Source organism: Grampus griseus (assembly GCF_964374135.1).
Source record: "Grampus griseus genome assembly, chromosome: 5".
Lineage (NCBI taxonomy): Eukaryota > Metazoa > Chordata > Mammalia > Artiodactyla > Delphinidae > Grampus > Grampus griseus.
Genome location: NC_138998.1, coordinates 32181228 through 32199587, shown reverse-complemented (window position 1 = coordinate 32199587; position 18360 = coordinate 32181228). Strand labels below are relative to the sequence as shown.

General features: G+C 58.1%; 1 protein-coding gene across 2 annotated transcripts; it reads right to left on the bottom strand.

Moving 5' to 3' along the window:
* Nucleotides 1-231: 231 nt before the first annotated feature.
* AMOTL2 (angiomotin like 2) lies at nucleotides 232-17647 on the bottom strand. 2 transcript variants are annotated; one of them, XM_082654584.1, is made up of 10 exons: nucleotides 17517-17647; nucleotides 14180-14974; nucleotides 11148-11445; nucleotides 9964-10108; nucleotides 9524-9616; nucleotides 5552-5847; nucleotides 4455-4762; nucleotides 3458-3675; nucleotides 2706-2885; nucleotides 232-1955 (listed from the first exon to the last, which is right to left on the bottom strand). In XM_082654584.1, the coding sequence occupies exons 2-10, from the start codon at nucleotides 14911-14913 to the stop codon at nucleotides 1897-1899; spliced, it is 2331 nt and encodes a 776-aa protein (XP_082510710.1). In that variant the 5' UTR covers nucleotides 14914-14974; nucleotides 17517-17647; the 3' UTR covers nucleotides 232-1896. The 2 variants fall into 2 exon arrangements, with proteins under 2 accessions (XP_082510710.1, XP_082510711.1); XM_082654585.1 differs by having other exon boundaries at nucleotides 2706-2882.
* Nucleotides 17648-18360: the final 713 nt, after the last annotated feature.

Below are 18360 nucleotides of genomic sequence, written 5' to 3'. Positions count from 1 at the left end.
AGTCACCCTGAGCTGGTGGTTTATGGACATGCCCTGGTCAGTGTTTAAGAACCAAGGCGTACAGGAGCATGGGGTGGACGAGTAGGGGTCCAGCTCAGTGCTGAGAGTGGTTGGGGACTATGACACGGGTGGCCCCTCCAAAGTTCCTACCCCCTCTCCTTTCCCTCTCAGTGTAGTCTCTCACCTGTGCAAAGACACCGCTTTTAATTAAATTTTTTTTTTTATTAAAATACTGTTATACCCAGTGGAATGCAGCAGCAATCCTGGTACAGGGTGGCATAACAAAACAGCCATGTTTACATTTTAAATATTTACGATAACTTAAACATACAGACACACATCATGGTCTTTGGCAGAAAATGTTCACAGCACAAAAAAATACTTTAAAAGAAATACCAAATATTAATCCAAAATATATTAAGTTGTTTTTTTTCTTCCACAATATTTTTTTGCCTTTTTTTCTCTTTTTTCTTTTTTTCTTTGTAAACAATGCATATGAACCAAATGCATTTTTCAGCTTTCAAGAGGGGTAGGGAGATTTAAAAAAATATGCAATTGTCCAGCAAATGCAAATGTTTAAAAAGGAAACTTGAGGAACCATGGGAATAAAATAACACATATAAAACCTAAAAACGGTAAAGGAAAAAAAAAAACAAAACAAAGATTCAAGGAGAACTAAAAACAGTCAAGACAAACTGCTAAAACCCACCAATCGCTCCTGGGGCTGAGCTGGGGGACTCTTTAAGACCAGAAGTCAAAGTCACGGCCACTGGCAGGCTGCCATTGGATGCTTCACTCCAGTTCTCAAGCGCCGGCCCTGCTTCAGGGCGCTGGGCACAGGTGGCTCGAGGAGCCAGCCTCACGGCGCCATGCTGTAACGGGGGCTCCATTCAGAGGACTATCTGAGTCACGTCTCCCAATCCCTCCAGGGTGGGTGGACAGAGACCCTGATGAGAACAAGGCCATGTCTCCAGTTTCCTTTGGGAGAACTGGTGCTGGGAACCCCACCACAGCAGACTTGTGTGGTGGCTCACTTCACCTGGCTCAGGGCTCATAACCAAACTGACAGGATGTCCCAAGGACAGGAGCTGTGGAGCCATTTCAAGAGGCTGGTGATGGTGGTGGGGGGGAGGGTCACGTGGGCATTTCAAAAAGGGTTCAAGATGGGGAAAAAGACAGCCAATATCCCGTGGATCAACTGGATCACGGGCCAAGGGCTTGAGAAGGGGAGATAACTGGGCGGAACCGTGACAGCAGAGATGGGAGCACAGAACGAGGGGACAAATCTGAAGCAGCCCGCTTCAGTCTTCTGTTCCACAAGGAAGGGAATTATATACAAACCGCACAGCGCATCCCAGTCCTTTCCAAGTGAAGGGGTGAGGCTGTGGCCTCAACGGGCCCCACAAGATGCAAGTGTGGGTGAGCCCAAGGCTGAGGAGGTTGGAGGGACCACACTGAGCCAGGCCTGACTAGTAAACCAGCCCACCTGGCGTCCACGGGCAGCCATCCTTGGAAATCAGCCCCCAAATCAACATATCCTGTCCCCCTCTGCCCGAGTGTCCACTGGGGGTGCAGAAGGGGCTACTCCCTTCTGAGCTTTCGGTTGCTACCCTGGCAGCAAGCCTTGGGCTGCAAGCAGGTTAAGGTCCAGTCCTCATTCCACGTGGGCCCAGGAGGAATGTGGGGCTAAGGAGCAGAGTCTTCTGGGGGCCGGCTCACAGCTCCCCTTCTCCTCTGCAGCATCCTTCCTCAGCTCCTGGGACCAGATGGTCAATGGGAATGAGTGCTGGGCTGGGGGAGGGTGAAGCAGCCTCTGGAGGGGCTGCTGGAATGGCCACGTGGCAGAGGGCAGAGGAGAGCAGGGAGTGGTTCGGAGTCCCCAAGGCACCACCTCCTTCAGATCAGTATCTCCACCATGTCCGACAAGTCCTGGACTCTGGATGTAGCAACAGAATCTGGAGAGATAAGAACACAGGCACATGCCAACGAGCATTACCACACTGCTCTTTTAAATCCTACCACGTTTGAAAGATAGGATCTATCTTCACCAACTTTTCCCAACTCAGCTGCCCAGGTCGCCATAACTTGGCCAACCTAAGCACAAAGCTCTGCTCCCTCTGGGCTCTCGGTCCAGACCACCAGCCTCCAGAGTGGAAGACGCAGTTGTTTACAACTTGGAACTGGTCGGAGGGCTTGGAGGGAGGGTGGAGAGCCCCAAGGGAGGGAGGCTGCCGCATTCTTTTCATGCCTGTGGTTTTCTGAGATGGTGAGGCCAGGCAAATATGCAAAGGCTAATGTGAAAGGGAGCAAACACAGTAATGGCATCTTCTCAAATTTCTCCTTCCCGGATTCTTTTTAAACAAAGTCTCCTAACTTGAGTGGAAGGGTAACTCACCAAGCTCCATTATCTTAGATATTTAGACTGGCAATAAAAGAAGACTTCCAAAGAGAAGATAAAGAGACTCCCAGGTGGATCTGTCTGTAATCAGGGTTTTCAGTTCCCCTATTCATGCATCCAACCAGCTCTCATATGTACTGTGGTGGGCCTCACACCCTGCTCACCCGTCCCTGTGCAGGGCTCCCTGTGGAGTGTGGGCAGTGAGTGGGGCCAGGCCTGGGAATAAAGGGTCAGGGGCCCCAATTCACACCCCAACATGCCCTCAGCCCCGCAGAGAAGTCGGGGGGTTGGGGGGAAGGGGACTTACCCAGCAAGGCTGTCCTCTGGCCACTGCTGCACCCCAGAAGGCCGTCGGGCTCCAGGCCCAGGTAGGCGGCGGCGCTGTCTGGGGGGCTGTCAGTCTGGGTGCTCCCATCCCTGCTCCCATGTTTGGCGTGGGCAGCTAGGGGAGCCTCGGCCACTGGCTCCTCCGCCGGGGCCCTGTCTGCTGGAAAGGCAGGAGGTTCACAGTTATTGCCTTGTCCATAAGGTGGAACCCCCAGGAAGAACACCCCTACTTAACTGTACCTATTAGGGATGCGAATTGCTCTTGATTTGCAAGAACTTCGATTACAACTAAACGCTCCTGTTTCCAAATGGGAATAACTATCAGGTTGGATTGGGTTCCAAAAACTTCGAGTAGAAGAGCCTTTCTTAAAGGGGTGTAGATTAAATCTTAAAACCAGTAGGGACTCTCAGATTTCTGTGGCATCTGCTTAGAAGGGGGAGTGGAAGGGCTGGCCCAGAAGGTACATCTGTACAGGGAGCTCTATTTTTACTTAGATGCTAAGTGGCTGGGGCCAGGGTGGTGGAATTTCCAGAGATGGGGGCTACAGCCTGCCTCTTCACACCAGGGGGACAGCTGTGGGCTGCAGGATCACTGGAGCCAGAGTATAAGCCAGCTTCCCTGGGTAAGGGGCTGGGATGCCCTGGCTCCTCTGAGCCTCAGTTCTGAGAGGAAAGGCCTGAGGACACCCTAGCCCCTGCCTCTGCCTCTGCCGCTTACCCGCCTCCTCTCACCTGCAGCCAGCCGGGCAGGGGTATCCACCTGCCGCTCGCTGGAGGAGAGCCCTTGCCAGCCCTGGGCCCCTGCTGCTGCAGCCACGAAGACAGATGGCACCGACTTGGCGGGCCTCAGGGAGCCCTGGGTGGCCTTGCCAGGATCCTTCCTGGAGCGCTGCTGAAGGACCTTGATCACCGCATCCTTCTCCAGGATCTGGGCGTGGAGCACCTTTAACCTGAGGGGTGAGAGGTCATGCTTGCATCTTCAGACCTACAGATCCAACAGCCCCCATCCTTCCCGCCTTGAAGACGTTGGAGGGAAAGCCTTTCCTACAACCAGGCTGGGCTCTCCTGGCCTTGCAGCAGGGGCAGGAGGGGGCCTTCAGAAATGCCATCACAGCTCTGGAACTGGATGCTCTGAAAATTGCCCATGCGAGAAGTGCTGGGCCCTTCTCACACCAGCAAAGGCAGGTCATCAAGGGGCAGGTCCTGGATTCATCCAATGACAGCAATGGTACAACCCCCGTCCTGGAGGACCACCCCCAGGGCTGTTGACCAAATGGGCTCAGTCAACGTGCTTGTGCTTTTGAGCCAGGTATAGGTTAAATGGAAATCTTGTGGGGCCTCTGAGATTGTTTTTGGAGAGAAAATACTAGCTACCCCCAGGCCAGGGGCCTCGGCCACATTCCTTCTGGGGGTGGTACATGGTGTGGACTCAGTAGGAAAGTCTTACTCTCTGATTTACATGGGGGAGGGGGAGGGGATAGAGTCCCAGAGCCTTGGATGGCATCTAACAGTGGGGTCTCCTGGGCAGACCAAGGACTTGGTTGGTACCTCTGGGAAAGAATACGTGTATGATGCCAGCTATGCCAAAAGCACGGGGGTCAGCTCAGAAGTAGGAGGGATTGTTAGGCCAGGTGGGGCGAGGGGTGTTTATCACGGATTAAGGATGGGCAGGGACTTGACATCGCCACCCCCCTACCCCCACCCAGGTGCCCGGCCTGTAATGCCCAACCTGCTTTCCATCTCCTGATGCCTGTGGCCGCCGGTGAGCAGGCCCTCGTTGAAGCTGCTGCTGGGCGAGGGCTGGGGGGAGTGCCGGATGAGAGTGGTGTCGCGCTGGGCGGCAGCCGTGGCGGCCGCATCCATGGCAAACTGCCTCATGGCACGTTCCTCCAAATACTTCTGCTCCCACTTGGTCATGTCGGCCTCCAGTGCCAGGACCTGCTCCTCCTTCTCTCGTAGCTGCTCCGACAGCCGCAGGGCACTGAGCTCCGGGGACCCACCGCCGCTACTGCCACCACCGGGGCTGCCTGCCTGCCTCTGCAGAGAGAGGAGCACCGTGGTCAGGGGCGGCAGCTGGGGTGCATCGGCCACAGGTCTTCGCCTCCACAGGAGGACTCTCACCGAGCCTTGGGCTTGGTCAGCCTCCCCGTACACTCTTTGCAGCCCGCTTCCACCCAGAGACAAAGGGGAGGCGTGGGTCCCCGCACCCCCGCCCCAAATCCTGTGGCCAAGGGTGTGAGAAGATCAGGTCTGCCTTTGCAATAGCGACCACATAAATTATCTTCCAATCCAGGAAAGGGGTGCAACTCAATGACACTGGGACAACTGGTGTAAACTAGGACAGAACTGGGCAATCCAGGAGGTCTGGTCACCCTATCTCTGTGGGAAGGGTAAGGTTGGGAGTGGAGACAGAACCCTATCTGGTCTGTAAACACAAGAGCTATTCACATAGTCCGAAGTGAGGATAAAGACTCAGCATCTGGGCGACTATCTTCTCCCAGGATCCTGAGGAGACACACAAGAGGTGGCTAGTCTCCTCCATCAATGCTCCTGAGTGACTTTCTCTAGAGACCAAGTGTGCCAACCTGTGCTGCTGCTGAGGACAGAGGCCCAAGTCTTGAGTCCCCAAGGTCGGCACATGGCCCCGTGGCAAAGCCTCTGCTAAGACTGGTGGCTGGGAGGGGCCTTCAGCAAGGCCGGCACAGATCACCCTGGCTTTCCAAGGGGGCTCGGCCTGGATCTCAGCAGGGGCTCCCGGGGGCTTCAGAGCTGGCCTCCTCTGATGCTGCTCCAGTTCTGCCACCTCCGCGGGTCTTCCCAGCTCACCTGCTGCGCACGCAGGGCCTTGAGTTCCTGCTCCAGGCGCGTCCGCAGCCGTAGCTCCAGCTGCTCACGCTTCTCGCAGGCAGCCTGCAGCTGCCCCAGGGCCTGCTGCAGCCGCTCCACCTTCTCCACGTAGGCCTGCTTCTTCCGCAGCTCCTCCTCGGCTCGTGCCGCCCGGCCCTGGGCATTGCTCAGAGCCTGCTCCAGCAGCTCGGCCCGCCGCCGCTGGTCCTCGATGGCTCCGCGCAGCAGTGCCACCTCCCGCTCCAGCTTCTCCTGCTCCTGCTGCTGCTCGTAGCCTGCAGGGACAGAGAGGGGGGGCCTGGTCAGTGACGGCAGCCACCTCGCTGGCCCCACGGAGCACCCCCCACGTACTGGGCTCTGGGCTGACCACTGCAGCAGCATGACTGCATCTTATCTTCCCCACAACCTACGAGTTAGGTACCCTTAGTAACCCCATTGCATGGGCCAGGAAACTGAGGCTCAGGTTAAGTCATGAGTAAATGAGCGTGCCAGGCCGGGGCCCTTGCAGTAGTCACTGGGCTACACTGCTCCTCTGCTGGGACACGGTCTTGCCAGGAGAGAGCCCCAAACACTGCCCACTTGTGCCAGGTGTCACCATTTCCAAAACACATTCACAGTTCCCCTCGAGCCTCACGGTGACACTAGAGACTGGACCGGTAGGAACTGTGACGACGCCCATTTGCAGATGAGAAAACGGAGGCTCAGGTGGACTGTCGTGTGGTCATCATTCAAGTGGAAGAATCAAGGAGAGGGGAAGGGACCACCGTGTGCTGCCCCAGGAGCCAGGCACTTATACATCTTATTCCACCAAAGTCTCCAGTAATAGTCCCTTGAGGCAGGATTTGTGACCCCTCAACTTAAAGGGGAGGAAACATAGGAGGTGAATGGTGCTGCCAGGATGGGGACCCAAGTCAGCCTGCCTCTGACGGATCAGGCTGCTTGGCTGTGGTGTGAGGCCCTCACACCTAGAGGGCTGCCGAAGTGGGCTCCAGGGCTCACTCTGTGGACCCAGGCGCCCCTACCCGCAGAGTGTGTGGGCTGCCCGCCTTGCTGGAGGGCAGAGGCTCTGGGGCCTGCCTGGTGAACTCAAAGGCACTCTCTAGGGCAGCACTATCATAGCACGGTGGAGTTTCCTGTCGTAACGGGCTGGTCCTACACCGTGCCAGCCAGTGCGGTAGCCACTAGGCATGCGGGGCTACTGAGCACTGGAAGCGTGGCTAGTGTGAGGGAAGAGCCGAATTCTTCATTTTATTTAATTTTAATTAATTTTAATCTTTGAGCCATCTTTAATCTTTATACCTATCACATAGGAAGTACAAGCTCTGGAACAGACGAGTGAAGGCTTGGGACCTGGCAGGCAGAAGGGAGGATTCATTTACTCAGGGCCCTGGGGCAGAGAGGGAGGACACAGGCGACTGACCCAGGTCAGCTCTGGTTCACGCTGGATTTCAGAAGGCTGGGTCCAGGCTGGCCTCATTCTTTGGGGTGGAGGGAGAAGATGGCAGAGCTCAGTAACACTGAAATTGAGCCTTTCATCCCAAGCTGGCCTGACCCCTGATGGAGTGGAGGGGGCAGGCGGGAGTGCTGACTGGGACTTTGGACCTGGAGGTAGTGACCCCATCCTGGGAGGCTTCACAGAGCCCAACAGCTTACAGAGTTTGCAGGAGGCCTGCATCTCATCCCAGTCTATGATGCCCCCATCTTACAGCCTCAGAATCTGAGGCTCAGTGGGAAGAAACTGCCCAAGGGGGACAGGGCTGGGAGAACCAGGCCTCAGGACTCAAGGCCAGATCCCCAGGGAGGACAGGGTCTGACCTGAGCTGGAGGTCTGTATAGCTTGCCTAGTAGGAAAAGCAGATGGCACTGGCGATAGGGGCCACACTTCCCTACTAGTGTTGACTGACTCCAGAAAAAAGATGAGATCAACCAGAGGCATCTTCCCTGAGAATTCTGGTTTCCCCATGGCTATTGGGAGCAAGGAAGGGCTGCATGGCTTCCGTCAGCCCTTGGGGAGGATCCCCAGGACCCAGCCTTTGGCTTCCAGAAGCTTCCTGCCACCTCCCACACCTCTAAGGCCCCGGCAGGGGCTGGGAAGCCTGAGCCCTTGGCCATCCCCAGCCACCAGGATAAAACCCTGGGCCTGTCTGGCGGGCAGGGGGCGGGGGCGCTCCCAGGCGGGGTGGCCGCGAATCAGGGAGACAGGGCGAGGGGCCAAGGGCGAGTGAGCAGTGGAGGGAGCAGAAGGCCTTTCCCCCTGGGAAAGCGAGGCCCCACCGGCACGTCCCAGTCCCTTTGTCCCAGTGTCCTCCCTCCTCCCGCAGTGCGGGCGGGCGGGGCGCGGGAGGGAGCGGCGGCGGCGGCGGCGGGGCGGGGCGCAGCGGAACAGCCCGGGCTCAGGAATGCCTGGCATCCAGGTCACCCGCCGCTGCCAGATTAATGGCTCCAGCCCGGAGCCAAGAACAGCCTGGCGCTCGCTCCCCGGGGAGCGGAAACGCCTCCAGGCCGGCCTCCCCCTTCGCCCCTCCCCTGCCCGCTCCCAGAAACCCGCCGGTGACTTCCTTTCTTTGGCAGAGCCCGGCCCCCAAAGTCGGCCCTCTACTACAGGGCGCCCCATTCTACCCCCTTCCAGAAACCCGCCCTCCCCAGACTCCAAACGGGACCCCCGGGGCCGTCCCCTCCCCACCTCCCAGAGACCCTAAGTCATCGCCTCCCGCCAGTACAGCCCCGCCTGCCCCCTGCCCACCCCCACCCCCCAGCCCTTCAGTGCTGGGCTCCTGTCGGCCCTGTCCAGGGCCGAGCCCTCCTTGAGGAGGGAGGTGCTGCCAGCACAGCTCAGCCCTCCAGCTGCCCCTCCACTTCTGGACACCCCCTAAGTATCCAGCTTCAGCACAGCAGGCTTTCTGAATGGGTTCCTCCTTCCTCGAAGCCACCCTCGCCTGGCCACCAGCCGCCCCCACTCCACTCCTTTGCAAACACCCTAACACCACTATAGCACGTAGTAAGAGCATACAGGAGGATTTTAATAAATAACTGCCTCTCTGTCTCTTCTGACTGCTGCAGCTTCTTCCTACTGCTGAGCTCGGGGCTCCCTTTGTCCTCCCTCTTCCCCCAAACTCCCTGCTTGAACCTCCACTTGAGCTATCCTGCTGCTTCTTCACCTGTGGCCTGCTCCCCACCCTGCTACCCCACAGAGCCCTTCTCTCAGGCTGCTGGGGACCTCTCCTCATCTCGCCTCCGGGGCCAGGCCACCCTTGTTGCCTGAAATCCGGGGTGGGAAGACCCTGCTCCTTCCTCAAGCTCACTGCCTCTCTTGACCTCCCTGCCCTGGCACCTTCCTGACCTGTTCCTGCTGTGCTCCACGCCGGCCAGGGGCTCAGCACAGCTGTGCTAGTGAACAAATGAGTGACTGAATGGATGAGTCAACAATGAACTCATCTGTTCTTCAAGAAGCCTCTGACCACCCTCTTTAGGGGATCCTCCTGAGCCCCTTCTTTGGGCTGCCCTGTTGGTTACGCCCCATTTTTGGCTGGTGCCTCCACCTGTTATGGCCCAGCCTCACCATGCTCCCCAGCTTCCCACATTCCCCCTGGGCACCCCCTGGGAGACTCAGACTCTTCCTTCTCTCTCATCCCACCTGTCTCCAAGGCTCTCTGGCCTCCCCCATGCTTCTGAAGGACACCGAACCGATGGTCAGCACCACAGCTCAGCAAACCACAGCTCCCCAGCTATCCCTCTGGATCCACTGATTTCCCCAATACACAGAGAACCAGATCTTTTTCATCTTCAGAAACTACCCCTCCCCCAGGTCTAGTCCACTGCTGGGTGCGTAGTAGACATTCAGTAAACCCAAGCTCCAAGCACTGCTTTGATAGAGGAGGCCGATCCTCCCTGTGCTGAGGGGCTGTCCTGGCCACACCTCTGGCCAGGCTCCTGAGTGGGACCCCTACTCACTTTGAGCCAGCAACTTGGCCACCATGTCCTGACTGCCTGCCTGCGCTTCCTGTGTCTTGCTTGCCAGGCGCCGGTTTGCAGATTCCAATCTCTCTGTTTCAAATAAAGAAAAGAGGTTTTAAGGAAAAATGTTTGAATACAGGTGAAGCCGCCTGCTGGGGTGTCCCCTCGGTCCTATCTGTCGGGCTGCATTCTCCAAGTTGGGGGTGGGCTCATAGGGAAGCTCCAGGTCATCCTGGGCCACATGGGTGGGAGGTCCATGAGGAGCCCTAAGGTCTAGAACACAGAGACAAGACTCCCCAAGGAGTCTCAGCCTAGTCTCCTTTGAGTCGATTTATACTATTATTGCAGAGGACAGATTCTGAATTATTCCCTAGAACAGTGGGATCAAGCTGTCCGCAGGTACTCCCCACCCCTCCACCTGGGTAAGCCGTCCTCACCTCTCAGATCCCGGTTGAAGTCCTGCAGCCGCCTCATCTCACTGTCCATCTTGTTCCGCATAGTCTTCTCCAGGGCCTCCCGCTTGGAAGAGGCCCTCGTCAGGCTCTCGTGGGCCTCAGAGAGCCGCTGGATTTCGCTCTCCAGCTGCAAGAGGCAGACAGCAGAGCTGAAGGAAGGGGATAGCTCCCAGCGAGGGAGTGGCATCAAGGTCCCCTCCACAGACCCCGGCTGATCTGCTATTCTCCATCAGAAAGGGTGAGAGAGGAGAGGATCAAAAGCCACAGCAAAAAAATCCACCTAGTTCTGGTGGGATGGGCTGCAGCCTGTAGCCTCTAGAGGTGGACCAGACTGCTGGAACAGGCAAGCGAGGGTCCCTTCAACTGTCCCAAGGTCCTGAGCAAACCCAAGGCCAGGATCTCTGGAAGTGGCTGCCTGTAGCGTGACTAAGCGCAGCTTTCTGGGGCCCACTGTCCAGAAAGAAGCATCTTCCTTTTGTCTGGCTTCTACTGAGAAATCTGAGCACAATGGGCCCAGGAGTGGGCACTCAGACTCCAACCACGGTCCGGAGGGTGGACTTATCTTGGACACCACAGGATGGCCTCGGGAGGCCTGAGTCCACCTGCTAAGGCTGAGCGCACAGCTGGTAACCCTTCACTAAGAAGGGAGCACCAGACCCCAGCCTGAGCCGCCTCTGCTTGGAGGATTTGCCTCTCCAGCCACCGCCATCCACTCCAGAGGGCCAGCCTGGCCCTGGCTGCCCCTCCCACTTGGCGGCTGGCAGGTTCCGCACGTGCTCCTCGCTGGCCTGTGATTCCAATAAGTCGCTCGTTTTTTCCAAGAGGAGGGGCTTCCTCTGTGGCCAGGGCTGGCCTGGAACAGACTTGCTGTTGTGTGGGGGATACAAAGGGCTCTCTGTGGGAGGTGTCCACGGGAGGGGGTGTGTGCAGGGGAAGGGTGCGAGTGTGAGGGAGCCGTGAATGGGCTCTTTCTAATCACCATTGGGCAGCAACAGCTCATGCTCCAGGCCTGCTGTGCCGGCTGCTCCCCAGCTGTCTGGAGTCAGCCAGGGAGGGTGCACGAGGGATGGGGGCGGGGACTGAGGGACGGCTGAGAAGCCCAGCCAGGCCAGCCCCGTCGGGGTCCCTTCTTCCCCCTGCCCCTCCGAGGCCCCAGCAGGGCCTACCTTCTCGATGCGGCCGGTCTTCTCCGCCGAGCTCTCCAGCTCCCTCTTCAGCCTCTCGTTGTCCCTCTGCAGCCTGGCATTCTCCCTCAGCACAGTCTCCATCTGGGCCAGGTGGGCACTGCCCGAGGAGGCCTGGGTACTTGCTGGGGCCTCCAACCCTGGTAGGCTGAGGGAGCCTAGCGGGCCCTGGCTGAGGGGAGCCGGGGATGGGGGCGGGGGGTGCTCCTGGGGCTGCTGCAGGTACTGGTACTGCTGCCGCTGCTGGAGGAACACAGGGGGCACCTGGGCCTGCAGGATCCTGGGGAACAGAAGAGTAGGTGCTCAGAGACCGAGAAACCACCCCGAGTCGCGCCAGTCCTCTTGGGCAGACAGCCTCCCCACAGCGTGAGGCAGCGACTGGTGGAGAAGGCCTTTCCACATGGCGTCCCCAAGACCTTCAAGGGCCAGGGGAGCAGGGCTGGAGGGGATTAACATGAGCATGCTTATTTCATGCCCAGCCTCACTGTGGCCGAGGCCCTGGGGATCAGCCTGAGCAGTCCTAGCAACCCGAGCTTAAAGAAGAGATCTTGAAAAGTGCACTCCTGACCCTTCTCATCAATAGAAGGCTCTTTCTGAGTGTGGAGGTCACATCCATCATGACTGAACACACAAACTTCCAGGCCCCTGGGCCACTTGGTGTCTGTTCCGGCCCCTGGTGTCAGGCCCTGCGCTCACACGCACTTCTTCTCCCTCCTATTTTGGGTCCCGTCACCCCTTGAAGAAACATTTTTAGAAGACTGCGGCTAAGGTTAGAGCGGCGAGACAGATGTCAGGGGTAGAGTCTGGGCTCCAGAGTCTGACAAAATAGGCATTCAAACTCCGGCTCCAGTGTTTAAGCCCATGGTGCGGCAGGACTCCGCTCAATCATGAAAGTAAGGTTCTCAGCCTCAAGGGGCTTTGTGAGGGCTACATGTGCCTGGCAGAGTGCTGGGCCTGCAGTGGGCGTTCCCACAATGACGGGCCATCCTCCGTCTCTCCTAGTGGAGACCGCAGCTTACTCTCTGCTCAAAGAGTAAATGTGACCCAAACAGTGGATTTTCTGGGGCATAGTGGTTGCCTCAGGACTATGACAATAGCCTGAGTTTAGGGACAGTGTCCTACTGGTATAACGTCAGCCTCAGGGCCCCATGTCAAGGGAAGGAGCAAAAAGCAAGAGGCCTGTGGGGTCACAGAGCCTTTCTGGGGCCTTGTGGCTCTAAGTGTAAAAGAACTGATGGCCTCAGTTTCACCAGGAACTTTCCCAAGTCCCGGAAGCCCCACATGAGTCCATCACCTCAGCACCTATGCCTGCCCTTCCCCTCATCCCTCCCCTTCATCCTTCCCCCTCCAGACTCCGGGCTCCCCTGCCCCTCTTATGACCCTAGGCTATAAGAACAGTCCCTGCCCCCAGTTCCCAGAAAGCAAGCCTCAAAGCAAGCAGCCAAAGGAGAGGCTGGCAGATGTATTTCTCTTACTGCCCAAGGTAGAGCTTCCAGTGAGAGCTGAGAGTCCCCATTGGAATGTGCAAACTCTCCCTGTGCTGCTAAATGTGGCATCTTGGGGTTGCTTCTTGAACTTGCTCCCCCTGCCCTGGGCCAGGCAGACACAAATGGCATTCTTTGGGGATGACTTGGCTCCAAGAAAGAATACAGCCTCCTTTCCTTCACACTTGCTCTCCCTTCCCCTTGTTCGCCCCTCCCCCTCCCTCTTTTTTTGTTCTCCTGCAAACAGTCTACTTCCTTTCCACGATATTATCTTTTCCTGACAGGGCTCAATAAGGCTGGTCCAAGAGAAGAAACCACGACTCAGCTTCCGAAACTCTCCCAGGACGGAGCCCTGAGAAAGAAGATAAGGTGGGGGGGCCTGGGAGGTGGAGGGTGGCGAAAACCCACAGGCTCCATCTTCTGGTCCCTTCATTCCAAGCTATCACGTCACTCATTTCTCGAGAGCTAAGAAAGCCATCTTTCCCGGGAAAGGGCACACAGTGGGAAAGTGTGTGACTAAATGAGGACTCAGCAGGCACGAAGAGAACCAGACTTGGACCTTGGGCCATCAGAGGAAGAGGGAGTCTGCAAACCTTCAGGCTCCTCTGGTGGGGCTTCCTGGACCCCTGTGCGGGGGAGATGCAGGGCGTGTGAAAAGGGCGTGTGTCAGCTTCTCAGGAGAAGGTGCGCAGCCAAGCGATAGCCTCATTTCTAGGAACCCTATTTCTGCAAACTATCTGGGCTTCCTGCCCCTCCCGGGCATCCCTGCTTCCATTCTAGCCTCTAGAATCCATTCTCTACATGCAGCAGAGGAATCGTTTTAAAAAGGTAAGCCAAATCGCATCCTCTAAAGGCTTCCCTTCACACTGAGAATCAAACACTAAGCCCTCCCCGCAGCAGCCTCTCCGGAGCCTCCACAGAAAGGGGCTCACCTGGACCAGGAATCCTCTCCCACTCCAGGCTCCACCCACATGGACCACACAGAAAAACATGAAAGGAAATGAATGGTAGGGACAGGGCAGCTCCTGCCCCGGTGTAGGAGCGGGGAGAGGTCCCTAAGGAGGCCATCTGGTCCTTTCTTCCTGCCTACAGTTAGGAATGCCTCCCAGTAATCACAGAAAGCAAACATGTCCACTTGTTCTTAGAAACCTCCAGAGAAGGAGGTTCCACCTTCTTCCCACTTAACTTGGAAACAGTTTGGCAATGATTCCCAACCCTTGTCTTTGCAAGTTCTTTCTGAAACCCAACCTTTAACCCCCTGCTGTAATTCATAGCCTCTGAAAACCCTAGTTACTCAACTGCCACAGAAAATTAGACAATGGTGTCCACCTCCAAATTAAAGCAAGGGATGCCGCTAAGTTCTCATGTGACCCTGGCTAAATCCCTCTTTTCTTCCAGCATTAGCTCCCATCTTGGGAGGGAGAGGGTATCATCGGCCTTCCTCTGGAGCTCGCCAGGATTCTGGAGGCTCTTCACCCTGGGAGAACTACGCTGGAAGCCAAGAGCTTGAAGACCGAGGTGGGCAGTTACCTTACTTCCGCATGCTGGAAGTGCGGGCTGCCACGGGTGCGGTACCGCGGGTCGGTGACAGCGGAGGTGGTCTCATGAGCTAGCACGATGTGTGGGTACTGAGGTGGAGGTCCGCGGGGCTCCGGGCCCTCTGCAGGGGCGCCCCTGGGCAGGGGTCCCTGCTGGTTGCGGGCCAGCTGGGGGAAGCTGTGGGAGGCGCTCATGTGGCTGGGGGTACGGGCCCCGTTCCTCTCCAGGGACAGCTGCAGGAGCCGCTCGCTCAGGGAGCGCACGTGCCCGTGCCTCAGCTCACGCAGGGCCTCATCCTGCCTCCGAATGCCACCCGGGGCCCCGCGGGGATCCCGGTCCCCCATATGTGGCTGGGGCCCCGCCTGCTGGGCCGCATAGTACTGCGAGTGGGCTTTGGCCTCCTCATAGGTGGGCAGCTCCTCGCCCTTGCCAGGCTGTGGGCACAGCCGGTAGAGGCTGTTCTCTGCCAGATGGGTCTCGGTGCCCTGGTGCTCCTGGCCCTGGGGCTCCTGCCTTGTGGCCTGCTGCAGCACCTGACTGTCCTCGGGGGCCACGATCTCCAGGGGGGCCTGGGGGCTCCCTGTGCCCCCAGCCCCAGCCCCACCCCGTAGGGCCTGCTGCTGGATGGCCAGCAGCGTGCGGGTCTCGGTCAGGTTGCCATAGCGCAGCTGCTCCTGGATGAGGCGGTGCAGGACCGTACCCGAGGAGTCCTCCAGTGTCCTCATGCTTCCTGGGCTTGCACACAACCGCCTGGACAAAGGCCAGCGGCACCTGGCCCCAGAGCACCTGGGAGGAGAGAAAGAAGACCACTCAGTGGGAGCACATGGGAAAGGGGGGGACTTTCCATTACTGTCTGGTCAAAGGCATGATGGTAAAGAGCAAGGCTATGGAGGGGCACACAAGCCTGGGTTCAACTGCCAATGCTGCCATCTACTGATTAAGGCAAGTCACTTAACTTCTGAGCCTCAGTTTCTCCATCGGAAATATGAAGGAATAATGCTAGCCTCACGGAGTTGAGAATTAAAACAGGCAATGGCTGTTGAGCTCCTCGTGTGCTGTAAATCCCTGGCAAAGGACCGCCATTATAATCATATTCATGGAGACTTACTGTGCCTAGAGAAAAACACCAGTAACCTAGACACCAGGAAGCTTGGCCTCCTGCAGTCAGCTTCCCATCAAAGAGCCTGATGAGCGACTCTAGCGCAGGCCTAATTCAGCTCTAACCACTGAGCATTCCAGTCCAGGGGTGGACAGGGCCCCAGTTTATTGGCAGGTGATAAAGAATGATTCCAGCCTGGTAGAAGCCCTAGGCAAACAGCCCCCAGGACCGTCTAGGATGAAGCATGCCTGAGCACCGGCCTTGGCACAGCTAACTCACCACCCTTTACTCTGCTGAGCCTTCCCTGTCATGGGATGACCTTGGCAGTCACTCTGCAAGGTGAACAGGAAGAAGGAAAAAATGCATCTGGATTGGTGAATAAGGGATGAAAGAGAGACTATAATAGGACAATGGTTTTGTGAGATGAGGCAAAAAGGTGCCACCCATCAAGGTTTGTGGGCCAGTCACATAGCCTGTGCGCTGACAGTAAGTGCTCCAGGTAAAAAGAAAGGGTGGCACGATGTCTTCGATTTTATGATTACCACCCCCAGCTACACACACACTTGCTCCTTGGATGTGCCCTGATGGCCCTCTAGGCACGCAGGGGATGATGGGCCATCAGCATCTTGACATTGGTAACACCACTTGAGCCGACTGAAGAAGGAAGGGAGCGAGCGGGGAGGCTCTTGGATGCAGGAACCTGGGGCTGGGGGCTCTGAGCCTAAACTGCAGGGAGATAATATCTCCTGCGGAAGGTGTTCCCTTCTGAGCCTGGGCTCCCAGTGGCTCATGGCCTGGCAGGCTGCCCACCTCACCCAGCTTCCTTTCCACAGCCTCCTCTACGACAGACCTCCAAACTGGGATTCAGGGAAGACCAAACAAAACCCACACCTCCGGAGGTCCTGTGTGCACGGGAGGACAGTAGGAGGAACGCAGCCCCTCCTCTGCCCCAAAACTAACCCCAGTGCCCTGCTCAAGTTAGGGCTTGGCCAACTGGCAGAGCAGCCATTCCACTCCCTCCTCCCAGCTGCCCAAAACCGGGGAGAGGGAGATGCGTCTGGAGGGTACTCTGTATTCATCCTTCCTGGCACCCCCTCATTCCCCCCGCCCCAAACACACAAGGACGGGAGATGCAAGACTCTAGAGCTACCCGAGGCAAAACAAACCGGAATCAATTCTCCCTAGCGTTTCATCCACGGGGCATTCCTAAGTTAATCACTGTCTGGGCTGACTGCAGCCGAGGAGGACCGGAGAATGCAGCTTTCCGGACAGATTCCAGGCCCTCTCCCCACCAACAGTGTGCCTGGGTGCAGGGAACACCTCCCGCGCCTCTCATCCCGCGTTTGTCCCGGTCAAGACCCTTGGATGCACATCCTTTCAGCTGAGCCGTTACTAAAATCTGCTCCCGCGACCCGGGCCGTGCACCCCTGCTGTACTAGCGCGCCCAGGTCTCTGAAACACCCTCTTCTAAGCAAGCACGCAACTCCGGCCTTTGCCTGGGCTCACGCGCGCCTAAGGAACCAAAGCGAGGGTCTCTAGTCAGACCGCACCTCATCCCGCCCTACCCGGACTCCTGGCTGACTACGAGCACCCGGTGGCCGCCGCTGCGCCGGGAGCTGGGTGGACGACGGTAGCCAGTGGTCCGGAGAGGTCTTTAAGCGTCGTGGAGCCGCCTCCCTCCCTCCCTCCCGAGCCCTCTTTGTTTTCCAAATGCTCCAGCGCTGACGTCAGCGGGCTGGACGGCAAGCTGCATTCTTTCTAAGTGAGAGCCAGACCGTGGCTCAAGAGAGGATTTTCCAAGGAAGACAAAGAGGAATTCTTGGGCTAGTTGGGGGGCAAAGACACCTGTAACCCCTACCTAACCAAATCAGCCCCCAGGGCGCTGCAAACTGAGCTCCAAGCGGCGCCTTCCGCCCAGATCCGCATCCCCTGGCATCCCCTCTTCCCGACCCGCGACCCCAAACACCCACTACGTTCTCCCCAGAGGCTGCCCCCCTCCTCCAGCCCCAGCAGACCCGCGCGCCTTCGAGAGACACCCCCGGGCGGAGCGGTCCTTGCCCTGCTTCGTGGCTGCCGGGAAAGGCGCGCTGTGCCTTGGAGGACGCTGGGTCCGCCCCGCTCCCGCTCCCGCTCCCGGAAAAGCCCAGGCTGCGGCGGGGCTCGGGCTTCGACTGGGGCGAGTCTCTGCGGCCCCACGCGCTCCCCAAAGCGCCGAGAAGCCTTCCTTACCGCAGCGGCCCGCGGGTGCTCGGCGCTGTCAGACCCGACGACCCGGCCCGGCCCGGCTCGGCTCAGCGCGGCGGCTGAGGTGTGCTCTCGGCCGTAGCGCCGACGCTCTGGCCGCTTGGGCCCCAGCACGCAGCCCCAGGGTCGGCCAGCGCCGGAGGCGGCTGCTATGCCAGGAATGTGAGAGTTTCAGGTTCCCCCTCGGGATCAAAGCGAACCACAAATAACCTCGCAGCGCGCCGCCCTCCTCCGCCCTCCGCCTCCTCCCACCCCCTCCTCCCCGCCCCCGCCTTCCTCCGGGGAGGCGGCGCTGAGGACCCGGAGGCCGCGGCCTTCTGGACTCGCGGCGACCCTTCCCGGCCTGCACCCCCTGCTCTGCCTTCGGAGCTGCTGGGGACTGAGTCCAACTTGGCCCCTGACCTCCTGCAACCACGTCCCTGCCTTCCTCTCTCCTCCAGCTCCATTGGCCGGACGACACAGAGGGCTATACATCGCATGCCCCCGAGGGACTCTGGGTGTTGCTTCGGGACGTGGTTGGGGGTGAGGGGGCTTGGTGTGTGTGTGTGTGTGTGTGTGTGTGTGTGTGTGTGTGTGTGTGTGTGTGTGTGTGTGTGTGTGTGTGTGTGTGTGTGTGTGTGTGTGTGTGTGTGTGTGTGTGTGTGTGTGTGTGTGTGTGTGTGTTGTGTACGGGGAGGGAGGACTGCAAAGATGTCCCTATCTGCGCGGCTGAACCTTGCCCCCAGGGAAGATATGACTCTTGCTTCCAGCCCTAAGCCTCGCTTGTTGTCGCCGGCGGCAACCTTCGAATTGCACTTTTCTTGTTTACAAACACCTTCGCCAGCTCTTT

Coding starts and splice junctions, on each gene's coding strand:
- AMOTL2 (XM_082654584.1), bottom strand. CDS start 14,913: ATGAGGACACTGGAGGACTCCTCGGGTACGGTCCTGCACCGCCTCATC. Junction 3,676..4,454: donor CATCAGGAGATGGAAAGCAG/GTTGGGCATTAC, acceptor CTCACCCCTCAG/GTTAAAGGTGCTCCACGCCC. Junction 1,956..2,705: donor CCAGAGGACAGCCTTGCTGG/GTAAGTCCCCTT, acceptor TTATCTCTCCAG/ATTCTGTTGCTACATCCAGA.